The 16,315-nt window shown below is 37.3% G+C and overlaps 2 protein-coding genes and 1 long non-coding RNA gene across 3 annotated transcripts; all 3 read left to right on the forward strand.

Moving 5' to 3' along the window:
- Nucleotides 1-3,342: 3,342 nt before the first annotated feature.
- Nucleotides 3,343-3,931, forward strand: LOC147786698 (uncharacterized). Its single transcript, XR_015414566.1, has 3 exons — nucleotides 3,343-3,459; nucleotides 3,563-3,706; nucleotides 3,802-3,931. It is a non-coding gene; the product is annotated as an uncharacterized LOC147786698 (long non-coding RNA).
- A 140-nt stretch (nucleotides 3,932-4,071) lies between these two features.
- Nucleotides 4,072-6,801, forward strand: LOC147786699 (beta-galactosidase 7-like; the record flags this gene model as incomplete). The annotated part of the gene is made up of 11 exons (XM_087120233.1): nucleotides 4,072-4,176; nucleotides 4,245-4,332; nucleotides 4,429-4,547; nucleotides 4,824-4,982; nucleotides 5,055-5,260; nucleotides 5,341-5,444; nucleotides 5,531-5,643; nucleotides 5,719-5,937; nucleotides 6,020-6,231; nucleotides 6,330-6,606; nucleotides 6,686-6,801. Coding segments are annotated over 11 exons (1,707 nt in total), but the record flags the coding sequence as incomplete, so codon positions are not given.
- A 1,317-nt stretch (nucleotides 6,802-8,118) lies between these two features.
- LOC147786700 (uncharacterized) lies at nucleotides 8,119-9,774 on the forward strand. Its single transcript, XM_087120234.1, has one exon. The coding sequence runs from the start codon at nucleotides 8,119-8,121 to the stop codon at nucleotides 9,772-9,774; it is 1,656 nt and encodes a 551-aa protein (XP_086976360.1).
- The last annotated feature ends 6,541 nt before the right edge of the window (nucleotides 9,775-16,315 follow it).

The raw sequence follows: 16,315 nt of genomic DNA on the forward strand, positions 1-16,315 counted from the left end.
CATGAGCTCAATATGTTTTCCTCGCTTATGGCTTCTTAGTTCTTTAGAATTTGCAACTGCTCCACTATTATCACAATAAAGAGTGATAGGCAAAAGCATATTTGGAAAGACTTCCAAATCAGTTAAGAAGTTCCTAAGCTATACTGATTCTTTCGCTGCTTCACAAGCAGCAACATAGTTAGCTTCCATGGTGGAATCAGCAATGCAACCTTGCTTTATGCTTCTCCATATGATTGCTCCTCCGTTCAAAGTGAAAACAGATCCCGATGTCGATTTCCTCGAATCGATATCGGTCTGAAAATCTGAGTCAGTGACCCTGTGAGGATCATATCCTTAGCGCCATATATTAGCATATAGTCCCTCGTTCTCCTAAGATACTTGAGGATATTTTTAACGGCAGTCCAATAAGCATGTCCCGGATTGGACTGATATCTGCTGACAATTCCCACAGCATAGCATATGTCGGGTCGGGTACACAACATGGCATACATCAGACTACCGATTGCTGATGCATAGGGAATACGTCTCATATTCTGAATTTCTTGAGGTGTCTTAGGACTTGGTTCCTTCGACAAATGAACTCCATGCCTGAAAGGTAATAATCCTTTCTTGGAGTCCTGCATCTTATATCGAACTCAACATTTTGTCGATATACGATGCCTAAGACAATGCTAGTGTTTTGTTCTTGCAATTCCGAACAGTTTGGATTCCAAGAACAAACTAAGCCTCTCCCAAATCTTTTATTTGGTATTGTGTCGCTAGCCAATGCTTTATTTCAGTCAGAAATCCCACATCATTCCTAATGAGTGTCTTTGATCGCTACCAAATTCTGCCCTTGAAAATCTCTGCATGCAGAGCAAATGGAAGAACGAAAGAGAATCTTACTGGGAGTTGTGGAAGACTTTATTTTTTGTCGATCAGCAGTGGTGGTGAGGATGCCGACGGCGACGTAGAACGAGAAATGGAATCGGAGCATCAAAGTGATGTGACACCGAAAAAATCGTATCTTTTGAATCTAAATTCTTATTAAATTTTATGACGCAATTCATTATAATTAAATTAAATTTCATGTAGTTTAATAAAGAAATTAATGATATTAATGTTATTAGCAATTTAAATTATATTATTTTAGTTAAGATGTATTATATGGAATATTAAGTAATTATTTATCCTTCACATTTTTAGTATCTCAAAATTTAATTAAATACAAATTTATGAAATAGATTAAAATTAAAAGTTTAATTATGAAGTATATGTATGATATTGATATATTGAATATTAATTTTATATCTAATAAATTTATTATTTTTAAAAAATATATGATATATCGTATATTAGTTTTATTTATAAACTTGTCGGTTCAAATCCATTTTGATCTTACTGGACTTTCACAACCAGCTCTCTAATTTTTCCCTTCAAAATTTATAATTTTTTTAATGAATTTTAGAAAAATAATAATGATAATAATTCTGATAACATAAAAAATTTAATATATTCACTAATTTTGGTAAAATTCAATTTTTTTTACAAAATTAAATTAACTACTTTGTATCAATAAATTCGAACTTAATTTATTTGATAATTATCCACTAGATAAATATAACAAGTAAATAAAAATCTTAAAATACAATCCAAAATTTGTAACCATGAAAGAATTTTCCTTGAAATTTATATTCATATCAAATGTGTTATTGTTATTGGACTAACATAACCCGTTGAAGTTTAGGATATAAGAGATATAGGAGAGAAAGTATAAAAATAATTTGATTTTTGTGTAAAAAATGTACCTTCATTATTTAAAATAATATAACAAAATAACTATAAAATTTTAATATCATTATAATGGAGTGAAATTAAAAGAATGTAAGAGTAAATCCTAAAATTAAAATAAATATTATAAATAATTTCGTATTCAAGAGTAAATAGAGTAAAATTAAAAATTAAAAAAACAAATCGTAGTAAATCATAAATTAAAAAATCTAAATAACAAAATCTAAATCAAATTAAAATTAAAATTAAAATTAAAAAATAAATAAATAATTTCGTATAAAAAGTAAATCCTAACTAAAAAATTGAATAACAGAGAAAAAATCTAAATAATATTAAAAAAAAATCTAAATAATATTAAAAAAAATCTGAACAACAAAATCTATACTATATTAAAATTAAAATATAATAGATAAATAAGAATACAAAATCCAAACCATATTAAAATTAAAATTAAAATTAAAATTAAAATTAAAAAAAAAATTAATATCTAACCCAAAAATGAATCTAAATAACAAAATTAAAATAATATCAAAAATTAAAATTTTAATAAACAAATAAATAATCTAGATAACCAAATCTAAATATATTTAAAATTAAAAAAAAATAATAATTTCATGTATAAATAGAAATCACCTCTCATTTATGAAAGCAACAAGTTTGCAAATTTGAGATTAAAAAAAAATGGGTTATAGAGAAAGTTTAGTTTTGTTAAACTGTTTGGGTTTGGCAGTTTTGGCATTAGCTTTGTTTTCTTCCGCTGAGAAGCTTTCGGTTTCTTACGATGGAAGAGCTCTGAGGATTAATGGACAAAGAAAAATTATCATCTCCGGTTCAATTCATTATCCTCGCAGCACTCCCGAGGTTTTCTTGTTTTTTTGTTTTTTTATAATTATTTTCTTGTTTTTTTATAATTTTAATTAATTAAATTCTCGTTTAAATTTCATAAATAATTAATAAGTTTTGGTTTATTTTGGGACGTAGATGTGGCCATTTTTGATAGACAAGGCTAAACAAGGTGGCATTGACACAATTGAAACCTATGTGTTTTGGAATGCCCACGAGCCACAACAAGGCCAAGTAATTTCCACATATTATTCTTTTTTTTTTAAATAAAATTATTATTGGTAAGCTTTCCTTGTTATTTCTAAACTTTCCATATTATTATTTTTTTATGTAAAATTATTATATTTCTAAGTTTTTTTTTATGGCTTTTTTTAAGTATGATTTTTCAGGAAATAATGATCTGGTCAGATTTATTCGAACAATTCAAGAACAAGGGTTGTATGCTATTCTAAGAATTGGACCATATGTTTGTGCTGAATGGAATTATGGGTATATATATATATATATATATATATATATTTTTTTATCATTTTTATTTTTATTTTGTGTTTATTTTTTAATTAATTTTATTTTATTTGCAGTGGATTTCCTGTTTGGTTGCATAACCTTCCGGGCATTGAGTTCAGGACCAAGAATAAAGTTTTCATGGTAATTTTGTTAATTATCATTACTTTCATTATTATTTAACATTTAGTTTTGATGGTAATTTTGTTAATTATCACTAAATATATATAATTTTTTATTGTGATTTAGGATGAAATGGAAAAATTCTCCACATTGATAATAAATATGATGAAGGATTATGAGTTATTTGCATCACAAGGAGGACCCATCATTATTGCTCAGGTTTTATTTTATTCTTCATTGGCTAATTTTCTGTTTTTTTTTTTAAACAAAGAACAAAGAAAAATAATATTGATTATGTTTTTTTTTATATATAAAAAATTAGATTGAAAACGAGTACGGAAATATAAAAGGATCATACGGACAAGCTGGCAATGAATATGTGAAGTGGTGTGCTGATTTGGCACTTTCTTACAACCTCAGCATTCCTTGGATCATGTGTCAAGAGGATGATGCTCCTCAACCCATAGTACGAATTTACTATTTTTTTTCTAATAATTCTTTTTAATTATAATTATTTATTATATAATTTTTTTTTTTTTTATTTTGGTTTCTTTTTCACAGATTAACACTTGCAATGGATTCTACTGTGATCAGTTCAAACCCAACAGCAAAAACAGTCCCAAAATGTGGACGGAGAATTGGACTGGCTGGTATTAATCTTTTTATTTAATTATTTATTTTAAGAAAATAATGATTTTTTTACGCCTAAAATAATTAGGTTCAAGGCTTGGGGTTCAAGAGATCCCTTGAGAACAGCCGAGGATCTTGCTCTTTTTATTTAATTATTTATTTTAAGAAAATAAAGATTTTTTTACACCTAAAATAATTAGGTTCAAGGCTTGGGGTTCAAGAGATCCCTTGAGAACAGCTGAGGATCTTGCATTTGCTGTGGGACGTTTCTTCCAATATGGTGGAACCTTGCAAAATTACTACATGGTATAGCACCTTATTATCCTATAACTAGTTTTTCTTTTGCAAATTCTTATATTTTGTTCCTTCTATAGTATCATGGTGGAACGAACTTTGGTAGAACCTCGGGTGGTCCTTATATCACCACATCGTATGATTACAATGCACCTCTCGATGAATATGGTACATTCTCGACTTGTTTAGATTTTGATCCCGATCGTGATTTGAGTATGGTATTTGGTATGTTGAGTTTAGTGATAATGAGTTGTGGTTAATTAGGGAATACAGCCCAGCCAAAATGGGGACATTTGAAGCAACTTCATGATATTGTGAAGTCTATGGAGGAAGTTTTGACTTATGGTGAGGTCAATCACACCGAATACGGTCACTTGACAACCGTAAGTATCTTTCTCTCTATCTTTTTATGTATCATTGGTGAGCGAAAGTCAACACGGAGAAGCTTTTCCACTCCTTTCTCTATTCTCCATTTAAACGAGGATTTCTCCCTCCATTTGAGGCGCGTTCCCGTTAAATGGACATACGAGATAGGGAAGCTTTCCAACTCCCTACCCTATTCTCCATTTAAACGGAGATTTCTCCCTCCATTCGAGGTGGATTCTCGTAACTTATATGGACATCTCAAACCTAACAGTCACCAAAAACATTTGTAACAGGCAACAAGTTACACCTATAAGGGGAAATCAAGTTGCTTCTTTGGAAATGCAGAAAATGGTGACAGAGATATCACCTATGGAAATAGAACCTACAAAGTTCGTGGTTGGTCAGTCAGCATTCTTCCTGACTGCAAAACTGAAGTTTACAACACCGCTGAGGTCAATATCTCATTCATTGACATTCGTCCCTACCATTCTAATGATCTCTAATATCATTCCTATGAATATCAGGTAAACACTCAAACAACAATAAGGGAGAAGGTTTCAAGCCAGGTGGGAAACTTCAAAGAGCCGATGCAATGGCAATGGAGAGACGAGAAAATAGAATTCGTATCACGTGAAGGTGAAGTTGCTGATTGTGCGATGACTGCCAATCGCCTTCTTGACCAAAAGGTTCTCACAAATGATTCTAGCGATTACCTGTGGTACATCACCAGGTAAATATTTTCTGTTTATCCTTTCCCTAATCCCTCCTAATTAATCTTAATCATACTGATTAGACTAATACTACCTTCAGCTTCCATCTTAGTGGATCTGATCCACTTTTTGGCAAGAATGTAACTCTACGTGTTAAGACCAGTGGCCACATACTTCATGCATTCTTGAACGGGAGGCATATTGGTAAACTCACCACTTACTACTCACTACTCTTACATCATTTATGTTCATCAAATGACATCACAACTTGCATCATATTTCAATTTCAGGATCACAACATGCTCAAAAGGACAAATATAGTTTCGTATTTGAGAAGAGAATCAGCGATCTATTGTATGGATTCAACCAAATTTCTCTACTAAGTGCCACAGTTGGATTGGCCGTAAGTACACCAACTTTGAAAACTACCCTTTTGAAACCCTTTAATGCAAACCTGAGATTTTGAATTGATGGACAGAATTATGGAGCACACTTTGAGAATTCTGAGGTAGGAGTTCATGGCCCAGTTGAATTGATTGCTGATGGAGAAACAATAAGGAATTTGTCAAGCAATGAGTGGTATTACAAGGTTGGTTTGGATGGTGAAAAGTCGGAGTTTTTCAATCCCAATTGTCAACTAATGGAACCTTGGAATTATGGCAATCTCCCATTGAATCAGAATTTTGTTTGGTATAAGGTACTGAATTGCTTCTAGTTTCGAAGTGTTCTTGTTAGCATAATGAAACGTTCGTAAATTCATGATTGGTTGTTTGGTACAGACCACTTTTCAAACTCCAAGCGGAAGTGAAGCCGTGATAGTGGATTTGATGGGCATGGGGAAGGGTCATGCTTGGGTTAATGGACTAAGCATTGGAAGGTATTGGCCAAGTTATCTTTCAATTGAGAATGGCTGCTCTTCAAGTTGTGACTTCCGTGGGGCTTACTCTGATGGCAAGTGTGCCACTAACTGTGGAAAGCCTACTCAAAGATGGTATGTTCTCGAGGAGTTCTTGGATTTTGAACTCTCTTTTCAACATCCTACAACTTCTCAAGTGAGAGTATTGTTTTGTTTTTTTTTTTAACTTTTAGGTATCATATCCCAAGATCTTACCTGAATTGTGGAGGAGAGAACACACTGATTTTATTCGAAGAGTTTGGTGGGACGCCATTGGATATAGATATCCAAACAACGAGGGTGAAAAATGTATGTGCAATGCCTTATGCAGGAAGCACGTTGGAGCTATCGTGCCATGATCGAACCATCTCTGATATCAAGTTTGTGAGCTTTGGGAACCCCCATGGCACTTGTGACAGTTTCCAGAAGGGTTCCTGCGAGTCCTCCACTGCCTTATCGGTCATCGAGGAGGTATAACTCGTTTTTGTTAAATGGAGGACACTCTAGGTTTTGGGTTTTTAGTTTGCTTGAATTTTGATTGAAATTGCAGGCATGTGTTGGACAAAGGGAATGCTCCATTGAAGTTTCGGAAAAGAATCTTGGATCAACTGGTTGCAAGAAACGTAATCGCCTCGCTGTTCAAGTTACTTGTTAGAACATCTTGTATTTTAGGTTTTTAGGTTTTTAGGTTTTTAGGTTTTTAGGCTTTTAGATTTGATGTCATTTTCCCTTGTGTTCCTTCATATTTGATACAACTTTCGGTCTTGTTTATACAACTTTCTCTGTTGTTTTAGGTTTAGGACGTTAGGCTTGTTGTTTTAGGTTTAGGACGTTAGGCTTGTTGTTTTAGGTTTAGGACGTTAGGCTTGTTGTTTTAGGTTTAGGACGTTAGGCTTGTTTAAATTTGCTATGTTTAATGGTCATAGTTTATTCCTTCCATCATTCTTCTTGGCTTCTTTCCCTTTCCCAAAGAATCATCCATTGTTCTCCCTCTCACTTCCTCTCACTATTTTTAAGCAAAAACACTTTTACCCCTATGCCACAAAGTCACACATTCACTGCAAAAACACAAATGACTTTTACCCCTCAACTCATTCCTTAAGCCATAAACTCATCTCTCAAGCCAGAAACTCACATTTACTGCAAAAACAAACAACTAAAACAAATGACCTTTACCCCTCAACTCATCCCTTAAAGCCAAAATGTTGAAAATTAAAATCTACTCTGATACAAACTTATAAAAAATAAACGAATCCAACTTGTTTAAATAATTCTCACGAACCTGTGAAGGAGGTGTCGAGAGGGAAGAGACAAGGGGACAAAGAAATTCTCAAAACCCTTTTCTATTACACTGTGAACTCTTGCTCTTTTCTCTCTCGGCTCTCTCTTCTCTGCTCAAGCATACGTCGCTTGGCCGTAGGCGACGCAAGAACGAATTGGCTTAGCTCACTTGTCGTTGGAAAGTGAGTGCCACACAATCGTAAGTCCGCTGCCATTAAAAGTGCGATTGTGACAAGTGGTATCAGAGCTTTGTAAGCTCCGTGAAATAGCAAAGACCGAGAACATGTCGACGACAAAGTCGACACCCAAAGGACAAGCCGATCGGCTTACTTTAATAGAGGAGAAAATGCTGTTCCTCAAAGAAGTCCCTGACACCATCCGCTTCCTGGAACCACGGGTGAAAGAATTGAGTGGAAAAGTCGTAGAGATCGACGCAATGGGTAACCGCCTGGATGGGTTGCCAATCGCAGAACTGATGTTTCGAGTGACCTCACTCGAAGAAAAGGTTGCTCCTACGAGCAGCCCAAGACCGTCTGGTAGTCCCGATAGCTCTGTCGCACACAAAGAGGGACGTGGCGAAGAGTTCGACGTGCTACAAAATACAATGATGAGTTTGTTCAATGGATTAGCTGACGAATTCAGAACCACGATTGATGACATGCAAGAAAAGATGTCCGCATGAGCACCCGAATCGAGGTGACCATGAAAGCCGTGGAAAACGTCTTAGCTGGGCAAATCGAGGTGACCATGAAAGCCGTGGAGAACGTCTTAGCTGGACAAACTAATACAGGATCCAACAAACTGAAGTTTCCCGAACCTAGACCTTTCAAAGGGAACCAGGATGCTAAAGAGTTGGAGAACTTCATCTTTGATGTCGAACAGTACTTCAAAGCTACACCGGCTTGTACCGACGACATGAAGGTGACAGTAGCCTCGATGTATCTCATAGACGACGCCAAACTTTGGTGGCGTATGAAGGTACAAGACATCGAGAATAGATTGTGCACCATAGACTCGTGGGAAGACCTCAAGAGAGAGTTGAGGGACCAATTCCTCCCCGAAAACGTAGACCATCTAGCCATGAAAAAACTAATAGCCCTAAAGCAAACTGGAAGCATGAGGGACTATGTCAGACAATTTTTAACCCTGATGCTAGATATCAGGAGCACATCAGAGAAGGACAAGGTGTTCTTCTTTATAAATGGGTTACAACCGTGGGCCAAAACAAAAATACACGAGAAAAAGGTCCAAGACCTAGCTACCGCAATTGCCAGCGCCGAGAGACTCCTAGACTATGGGAACGAGGCGAGTTACCAAAGAAAAACAACGCAGGCCCCAAACACTGGGGGGAAAACATATAAGCCGCCAGGTCATCAAAATGGAAGCCCCAACAGGCCAATAACGACAGACCAAGCGGGTGTTCAGATAGACCTCCCCGAAACAACCAAGCGGGGACATCTCAAGGACCTTACCCTCAAAGGAACCACCCGACGACACCTTTACAATGCATATTGTGTAAAGGCCCCCCATAAAGTGTCCTACTGTCCTCATCGGGCCTCTCTCACTGCACTCGAAGTGTCCATTCAAGAGAGCAACGACACAAGAGTCGAGACTATGCTAGACAAGAAGGAAGATCAAGACAACCTCCGAATGGGCGCTCTAAAATTCTTGTCAGCCCTCCAACAGAAGGTCGACCCGAAGGAGATAATAGAGAAAGAGCTCATGTTTGTGGCTGCGACCTCTCGACCGAGCAAGCGCACTTTGATAGACTCAGGAGCGACTCACAACTTTATCGCCGATCAAGAAGCTCGAAGATTGGGACTCATCATAGGAAAAGAACCTGGAAAAATGAAAGCTGTCAACTCCGAGGCCTTGCCTATTGTGGGAGTTTCCAAAAGAGTCCCCTTCAAATTAAGGGCTTGGACAGGAGAGCTGGACCTTGTCATAGTTCGCATGGACGACTTTGACGTGGTACTTGGGATGGAGTTCCTCCTAGAACACAAAGTTATCCCAATGTCACTCGCGAAATGCTTGGTGATCACCGACCGCAATCCCACAGTAATACCTGCAAGCATCAAGCAGCTAGGTAATCTTAGAATGATCTCAGCCATACAATTGAAAAGAGGACTTGCACGAGAGGAACCTACATTTATGGCTATACCACTGATGGAAGAAGTGACCACTGAGGAAACTATCCCAGACGAAATCAAGGAGGTATTAAACAGTTATGCTGACATAATGCCAGAGAGCCTACCCCAAACATTACCACCCGTCGAGGCATTGATCACGAAATTGAACTTCTTCCCGGGGTTAAACCCCCAGCGAAGAACGCATACCGGATGGCTCCCCCTAAGCTAGCCAAATTGAGGAAACAACTAGATGAGTTGTTGACGGCAGGATTCATCCGCCCGGCAAAAGCACCTTACGGAGCCCCCGTACTATTTCAGAAAAAGAAGGATGGGACGTTGCGTCTGTGCATTGATTATAGAGCCTTAAACAAGGTGACGATACGCAACAAATACCCACTGCCGATAATATCCGACTTGTTCGACCAACTTCACGGGGCCAAATACTTCACGAAGTTGGACTTACGATCAGGGTACTACCAAGTACGTATCACCGAGGGGGACGAATCCAAGACGACGTGTGTGACAAGATATGGGGCCTTCGAGTTCTTGGAATGCCCTTTGGCTTGACAAACGCTCCAGCTACGTTTTGCACATTAATGAACCAAGTTTTCTACGAGTACTTGGATCAGTTCGTCATAGTATACCTCGACGACATAGTTGTATAGAGCAAAACCCTAGAGGAACACAAGGTGCACTTGAAGCTGGTATTTGACAAGCTGCGGCAGAATCAACTGTACGTCAAGAAAGAAAAATGTGCCTTCGCACAGACATGCATCAACTTCCTCGGACATATCATCAGTTGTGGACAGATCGGGATGGATAGCGATAAGATAAAAGCTATCCAAGAGTGGAAAGTCCCTACTTCCGTATCCGATGTGCGGTCCTTCTTAGGATTAGCAAATTACAATAGGCGGTTCGTCGAAGGGTTTTCACGATGAGCCGCCCCCTTAACGGAGCTCCTGAAGAAAGACCACCCTTGGTCGTGGTCAGATAAATGCCAAATGGCCTTTGAAGATCTAAAGACAACCATGACGAGGGGTCCTGTCCTCGGGTTAGTAGATGTTACAAAGCCATTTGAAATAGAAACAGATGTTTCCAACTTTGCCCTAGGCGGTGTTCTTATTCAAGAAGGCCACCCCATCGCTTATGAAAGTCGAAAGCTCAATGATGCCGAACGGAGATACACTATCTCCGAAAAAGAAATGCTGGCTGTAGTCCATTGTCTACTAGTCTTGAGATAGTATCTCTTGGGATCACAGTTCATAGTGAAGACGGATAACAGCGCCATCTGCCACTTCTTCCAAGTGGAACAAAGATGTATCAAGACTTGAAACAACACTTCTGGTGGCGAAGTATGAAAAAGGATATCGCGGAGTACGTGAGTAGGTGTCTGGTCTGCCAACAAGTAAAAGCCCCTAGGTAGAAAACCGCCGGGCTACTACAACCTCTAAGTATACCGGAATGGAAATGGGAAAACATTGCCATGGATTTCATAGTAGGCCTACCAAAAACATTAAAGGGCTATACAGTAATTTGGGTGGTCGTGGATCGTCTGACAAAGTTGGCTCACTTCCTACCGGGTAAGACAACATATACAGTAGACAATTGGGCCCAACTAATATTGTAACGACCCAAAATTTTCTACTTAATTTAAGGTCGCTACTGTATACATACCATAAACATTGAATGCGGAAGACTTCATTTAAATTCCATAAAACATAACCTTTAACTTAAAACACAGCCATGGACTTACGTGTTTCGAAAACATCTTTAAAATGACACAACAAAAGACTCGAAATAAAATAAATAAGCGTTTAAGTTTAAAACATCCTATTCTATCCTAAGTCTAAGTAAATAAATGCCACTATCCTATGCATGTGCCACAATCTCGAGTTGCGATGCCGTCGTCAGCCGTACAGGGATGCCTTGCCTTAACCTGAAAAATGTAGTAGAACATGGCTTGAGTATTTAAAGAAATACTCAGTAAGTGACCCCACTATTGGGGTTAAATGCAACAATCACATGCAATGAAATGATGGGACCTATCTTTCGTTTCGTTTCATGTCATTTCGTTTCGTTTCGTTTCGTTTCGTTTCTTTTTTCCTACGGTGTAGTCCTAACAGGTAATCGTGGACGTGTACCATATACTCTACACGCAGCCCATACGTGCGAGTATGGGCTCACCAGCTAGTTCGCACACTGTTGGGCCACTGTCCCTAGCCGGTGGGCATGCTCTGGGGGCCCACCGGGACCCGTTAAAACTAAAACCGTCACGGCAGCGCTATGCAGGGCAGTTTAGTAGTATTAAGAGTAGAAAACTGTTTAGTAGTATTAAGAGTAGAAAACTGTTTAGTAGTATTAAGAGTAGAATTTTTGTACGCCATCATTTTCATTTTCATTTTCATTTTCATTATTTTATTATTCATTATCAGTAATGTACGCAGAAAGAATTCTTCAATTTATATGAAAATTAAGTATTGTTCAAAGAGCAAAATCTACTTTAACTATTTACTTCCACAACTTCTCTAGATTCGATGAAATTCTCTTGCTTAAGCACCTAGCATATCATCACAAGAGCTTGAAGCTTAAACCTAACGATTGTTGTCCTACCATTTGGATGTACGCGTCCGTACCCTCGTGATAGGATAGGGGTATCCCCCCAAATGCATGATCACACAATATGCATGAGGTCCCACTAGTCCTACAGTCATCATTTAATGAACATAACCCCGTGTCACGTTTTCATGCTTACATGTCATTCTCATTCTCATTTCGTTACATATCATACATATTCCTAGCGGGGTTATGTATCATGCAATTTACCGTATTTCATGTCATACAATTCATTCAGTTACATTTCAATACCCATACAACAAGTCATAATCGTATAAGGGCCACACATCGTCACATGCATTCATATCACATCAACTAAGCAGCATAAATAACATACATTCACGTTCACATGATTTCGTACTTAAGCACAATAATCTAGCATACAATGTATCATATCATAACCGAGTCAATAACGCAAACACTTCATAGTCATATCGTTCTCTAACTTACCACAGCCTTAACGTTCTTATACCTATCACAGACATATCATTACGTGACGTACCTTAGTCATATCGTCACAAGAATGTACCCTAATGCTATCGTTCTATCAATCTATCAAAAACCTATCACTTTCTACCCATAACCTAACCGTATTCTTTCATCAATCTCTCCTATCCATAGCACTCCGGTATGTAACCTAACTCTAACGTTTCATGAACGTATCTTACTCCTATCATTACATTTCGTTTTGTGCATTCTTCTCGTACCCTATCTCAAACCTATCCTTGAGCACATCGTACCATAATTATTATCATACAAACCACATATTATAACATAACATAACAAATAGGAAGCATATCAATCCACAGACAATTCACACATATCAATATATATGACATGTGCAGAACCACAGGGCACGTGTCAACATCAAATATAACCACGCCGATAGTAAGGTCACTTACCTGGTTAGCTTAAGTCGTTGTCACGAATATATCCTTAATGAAAGTTCGATTTCGTCGTTATCCTTAATGAAAGTCCATTGAACTCCAAGTCAACCTATGTGAGCCCATGACATCAGTTCCAAGTTTGAATTTTTACAAAATTGTTTCTCTAATTTATATTGATCCATGTGTTATATTTCATGCGAACGTTAGACTCTTTGCCTGAGTTAGGTCTTGAAATATTTATATACGTTTGTTATAGTATTATTTTCATATAAACCATTTAATACCCATTAAAATTTTCCAGATATTCTATTTTCTCTTACAATGTTTAATACTCTTTAACATTTTCCAGATAATTTCAATTATATTCACAATCTTCCCTCCCTGTCTCTTACTGTATTTCCCTTCTTTTAATTATCCCCTGTGTTTGAGGATGACTTTTAATATCATTAAAAAATATAAAAGGAAAACTACTAAAATGCAAAATCCTTTCAATATCATTAAATAAAATAAGAGGAAAACTATTGACCTCTTCAAATGCAAAAATTTTTTCTAGCAAAATATCTCCCACTACCAAAACTAAATCTGAACCTTTTTTTTGTGTTTGTTTTTGACGAGAGAAAACTTCTCTTTAGTTTTGTTTGCTACCTTTTCCATTAGGTTAGCAATTATTTTGGTCAATTTAATCGATTTTATTTTTTCTGCTATTGATCCTGACAATCTTTCTAACAAGGTAAATTGCTAAATAAAACTAAATAATTGGATAAAAAAAAGGAAAACTAAATAATTGGATAAAAAAAAAGATCTGAGATATAACTGGAGAAATCTCAAATCTCTCTCCCATTTAAATCTTGATCATCTCTCCAAACTCATCTCCTATAAATTTGACGCACGTATTTCTGTTTTCTCAAATCTGACATTTTTCTTTTTTGCAGCAACTATCAGGTGGGTTGAGGAGAGATTGTTGGGGAAAGTGAAGATGAGGGAATAATTATTTTTATTTACTTATTTATTAATTTATTATTATTTTTTTTTTTTTACATAATAATAATTTTTTGTTCTTTATAATAATTTTTATTTATTTATTTATTTATTATTGGCTGTTACAAATATGTTAAAGAAATTGTGAGGTTGCATGGAGTACCGGTGTCAATTGTGTCGGATCGGGACCCGCATTTTACGTCGGCCTTTTGGCGCGGACTCCAAAAAGCGATGGGTACCCGCCTCGACTTTAGCACCGCCTTCCATCCATAAACGGATGGCCAAATAGAACGATTAAACCAAATTCTGGAAGACATGCTTCGGGCATGCGTTATGGATTTCACACGGAGTTGGGACACCAAACTGCACTTAATGGAATTCTCCTACAATTACAGCTTCCAAGCAACCATCGGGATGGCACCCTTTGAAGCGTTGTATGGAAAACGATGTAGATCCCCATTGTGCTGGGACGAAGTAGGAGAACGAGAACTGGTAGGACCCGAGTTGGTCCGCGTCACCAACGAGGCAATACAGAAAATTAAAGTAAAAATGCGTACCGCACAGAGTAGGTAAAAGAGCTACGCCGACGTTAGGCGTAGGAATTTAGAGTTCGTAGAGGGGGACCCAGTGTTACAAAATCATGTGAACGTGAATGTATGTTATGTATGCTGCTTAGTTGATGTGATATGTTATGCATGTGACGATGTGTGGCCCTTGTACGATTATGGCTTGTTTGTATGAATATTCAAATGTAACTGTATGAATTGTATGACATGAAATACGGTAAATTGCATGAAACATAACCCCGCTAGGAATATGTATGATATGTAACAAAATGAGAATGAGAATGAGAATGACATGTAAGCATGACGTGACACGGGGTTATGTTCATTAATGATAACTGTAGGACTAGTGGGACCTCATGCATATTGTGTGTTCATGCATTTGGGGGGATACCCCTATCCCATCACGAGGGTACGGACGCATACATCCAATGGCAGGACAACGATCGTTATGCCTTGCATAGCGCTGCCGTGACGGTTCTAGTTTTAACGGGTCCCGGTATAAGGGGCTCCCAGAGTATGACCACCGGATAGGGACAGTGGCCCAGCGGTGTGCGAACTAGCTGGTGAGCCCATACTCGCACGTATGGGCTGCGTGTAGAGTATATGGTACACGTCCACGATTACCTGTTAGGATTACACCGTAAGGAAAACGAAACGAAACGAAACGAAACGATAGATCCCATCATTTCATTGCATGTGTTTGTCGCATAACCCCGATAGGGGGTCACTTACTGAGTATTCTAGAAATACTCAAGCCTCGTGCTACTTTACTTTTGCAGATAAGGGAAAGGCACCCATGTGACAACGACGGCGGCATCGTACACCCCGGGACCGTGGCACATGCATAGGGTAGTTGTTTGTTTTTTTTTTCTATTTCGTAGTCTAGGCTGAATTTGGTTGCATCATTGGTATAGGTTAGTATAGGTTGAAATGTATTTGCATAATAAACCATAAGGTAGAATAAAACATTCATTATTGGTTTTGTTACTTTTCCTTTATTTTATTTATGTTCTTCTCTTTTTTTTCACTTGTAATCATTTTCTTTGAGGTAATAAAAGGCTAGGGCAAGTCGCATTTATGAATAGCCCATTTAATGTATATTTCGCATTTCAAGTATAGTAATGACCTTAGATTAAATAGGTAAAATATTAGGGTCGTTACAGTATATATAACCCATTATGAATGAAATATAATATTTATGAAATTCCAATTCTTTCTTTTTTTATTTCCTCTTTCATTTTCTTATGAGATTACCTCATTCCCTTCTTTTTGTAGGTCAGGATCAACAGGATTGGTTGATTGGCTGGAAGCTGACGGATCTGCTCGAAAGAAGATTGCAATGAATTGAATGATGAATGATCAGGAAGGGCTGGACCCCTCTTGGTTGACCGAGGGCTCTACTTCTCTTCCCGAGCTCATGGACTCTGTTAATGGAGGGTACTGAGCGAATCGACTACACAGAAAAATCAAGCCCGAATTCCCCTAGATGGAAAGGAAGAATGTGGACAGATGGAACTTAAGAGGAGCTCTCCACAACAGGTAACATAAATGTGGACAGATGGGACCAAGAACCAAAGATGGAACCCAAATCTATGGAAGGTGAAACGTTGTAGGTCCACAACAGGTAACATAAATGAACAAGTTTCTTTTGTATTCAAGTGAGAGCCGGAGCTCGTATGGATACATTACTTCATTGTTCTATGTTTTATGAGGCCTTGCACTAAGC

This window comes from Cucurbita pepo, chromosome 19, assembly GCF_057944985.1.
Source record: "Cucurbita pepo subsp. pepo isolate OVF chromosome 19, ASM5794498v1, whole genome shotgun sequence".
In the NCBI taxonomy this organism is placed as follows: domain Eukaryota; kingdom Viridiplantae; phylum Streptophyta; class Magnoliopsida; order Cucurbitales; family Cucurbitaceae; genus Cucurbita; species Cucurbita pepo.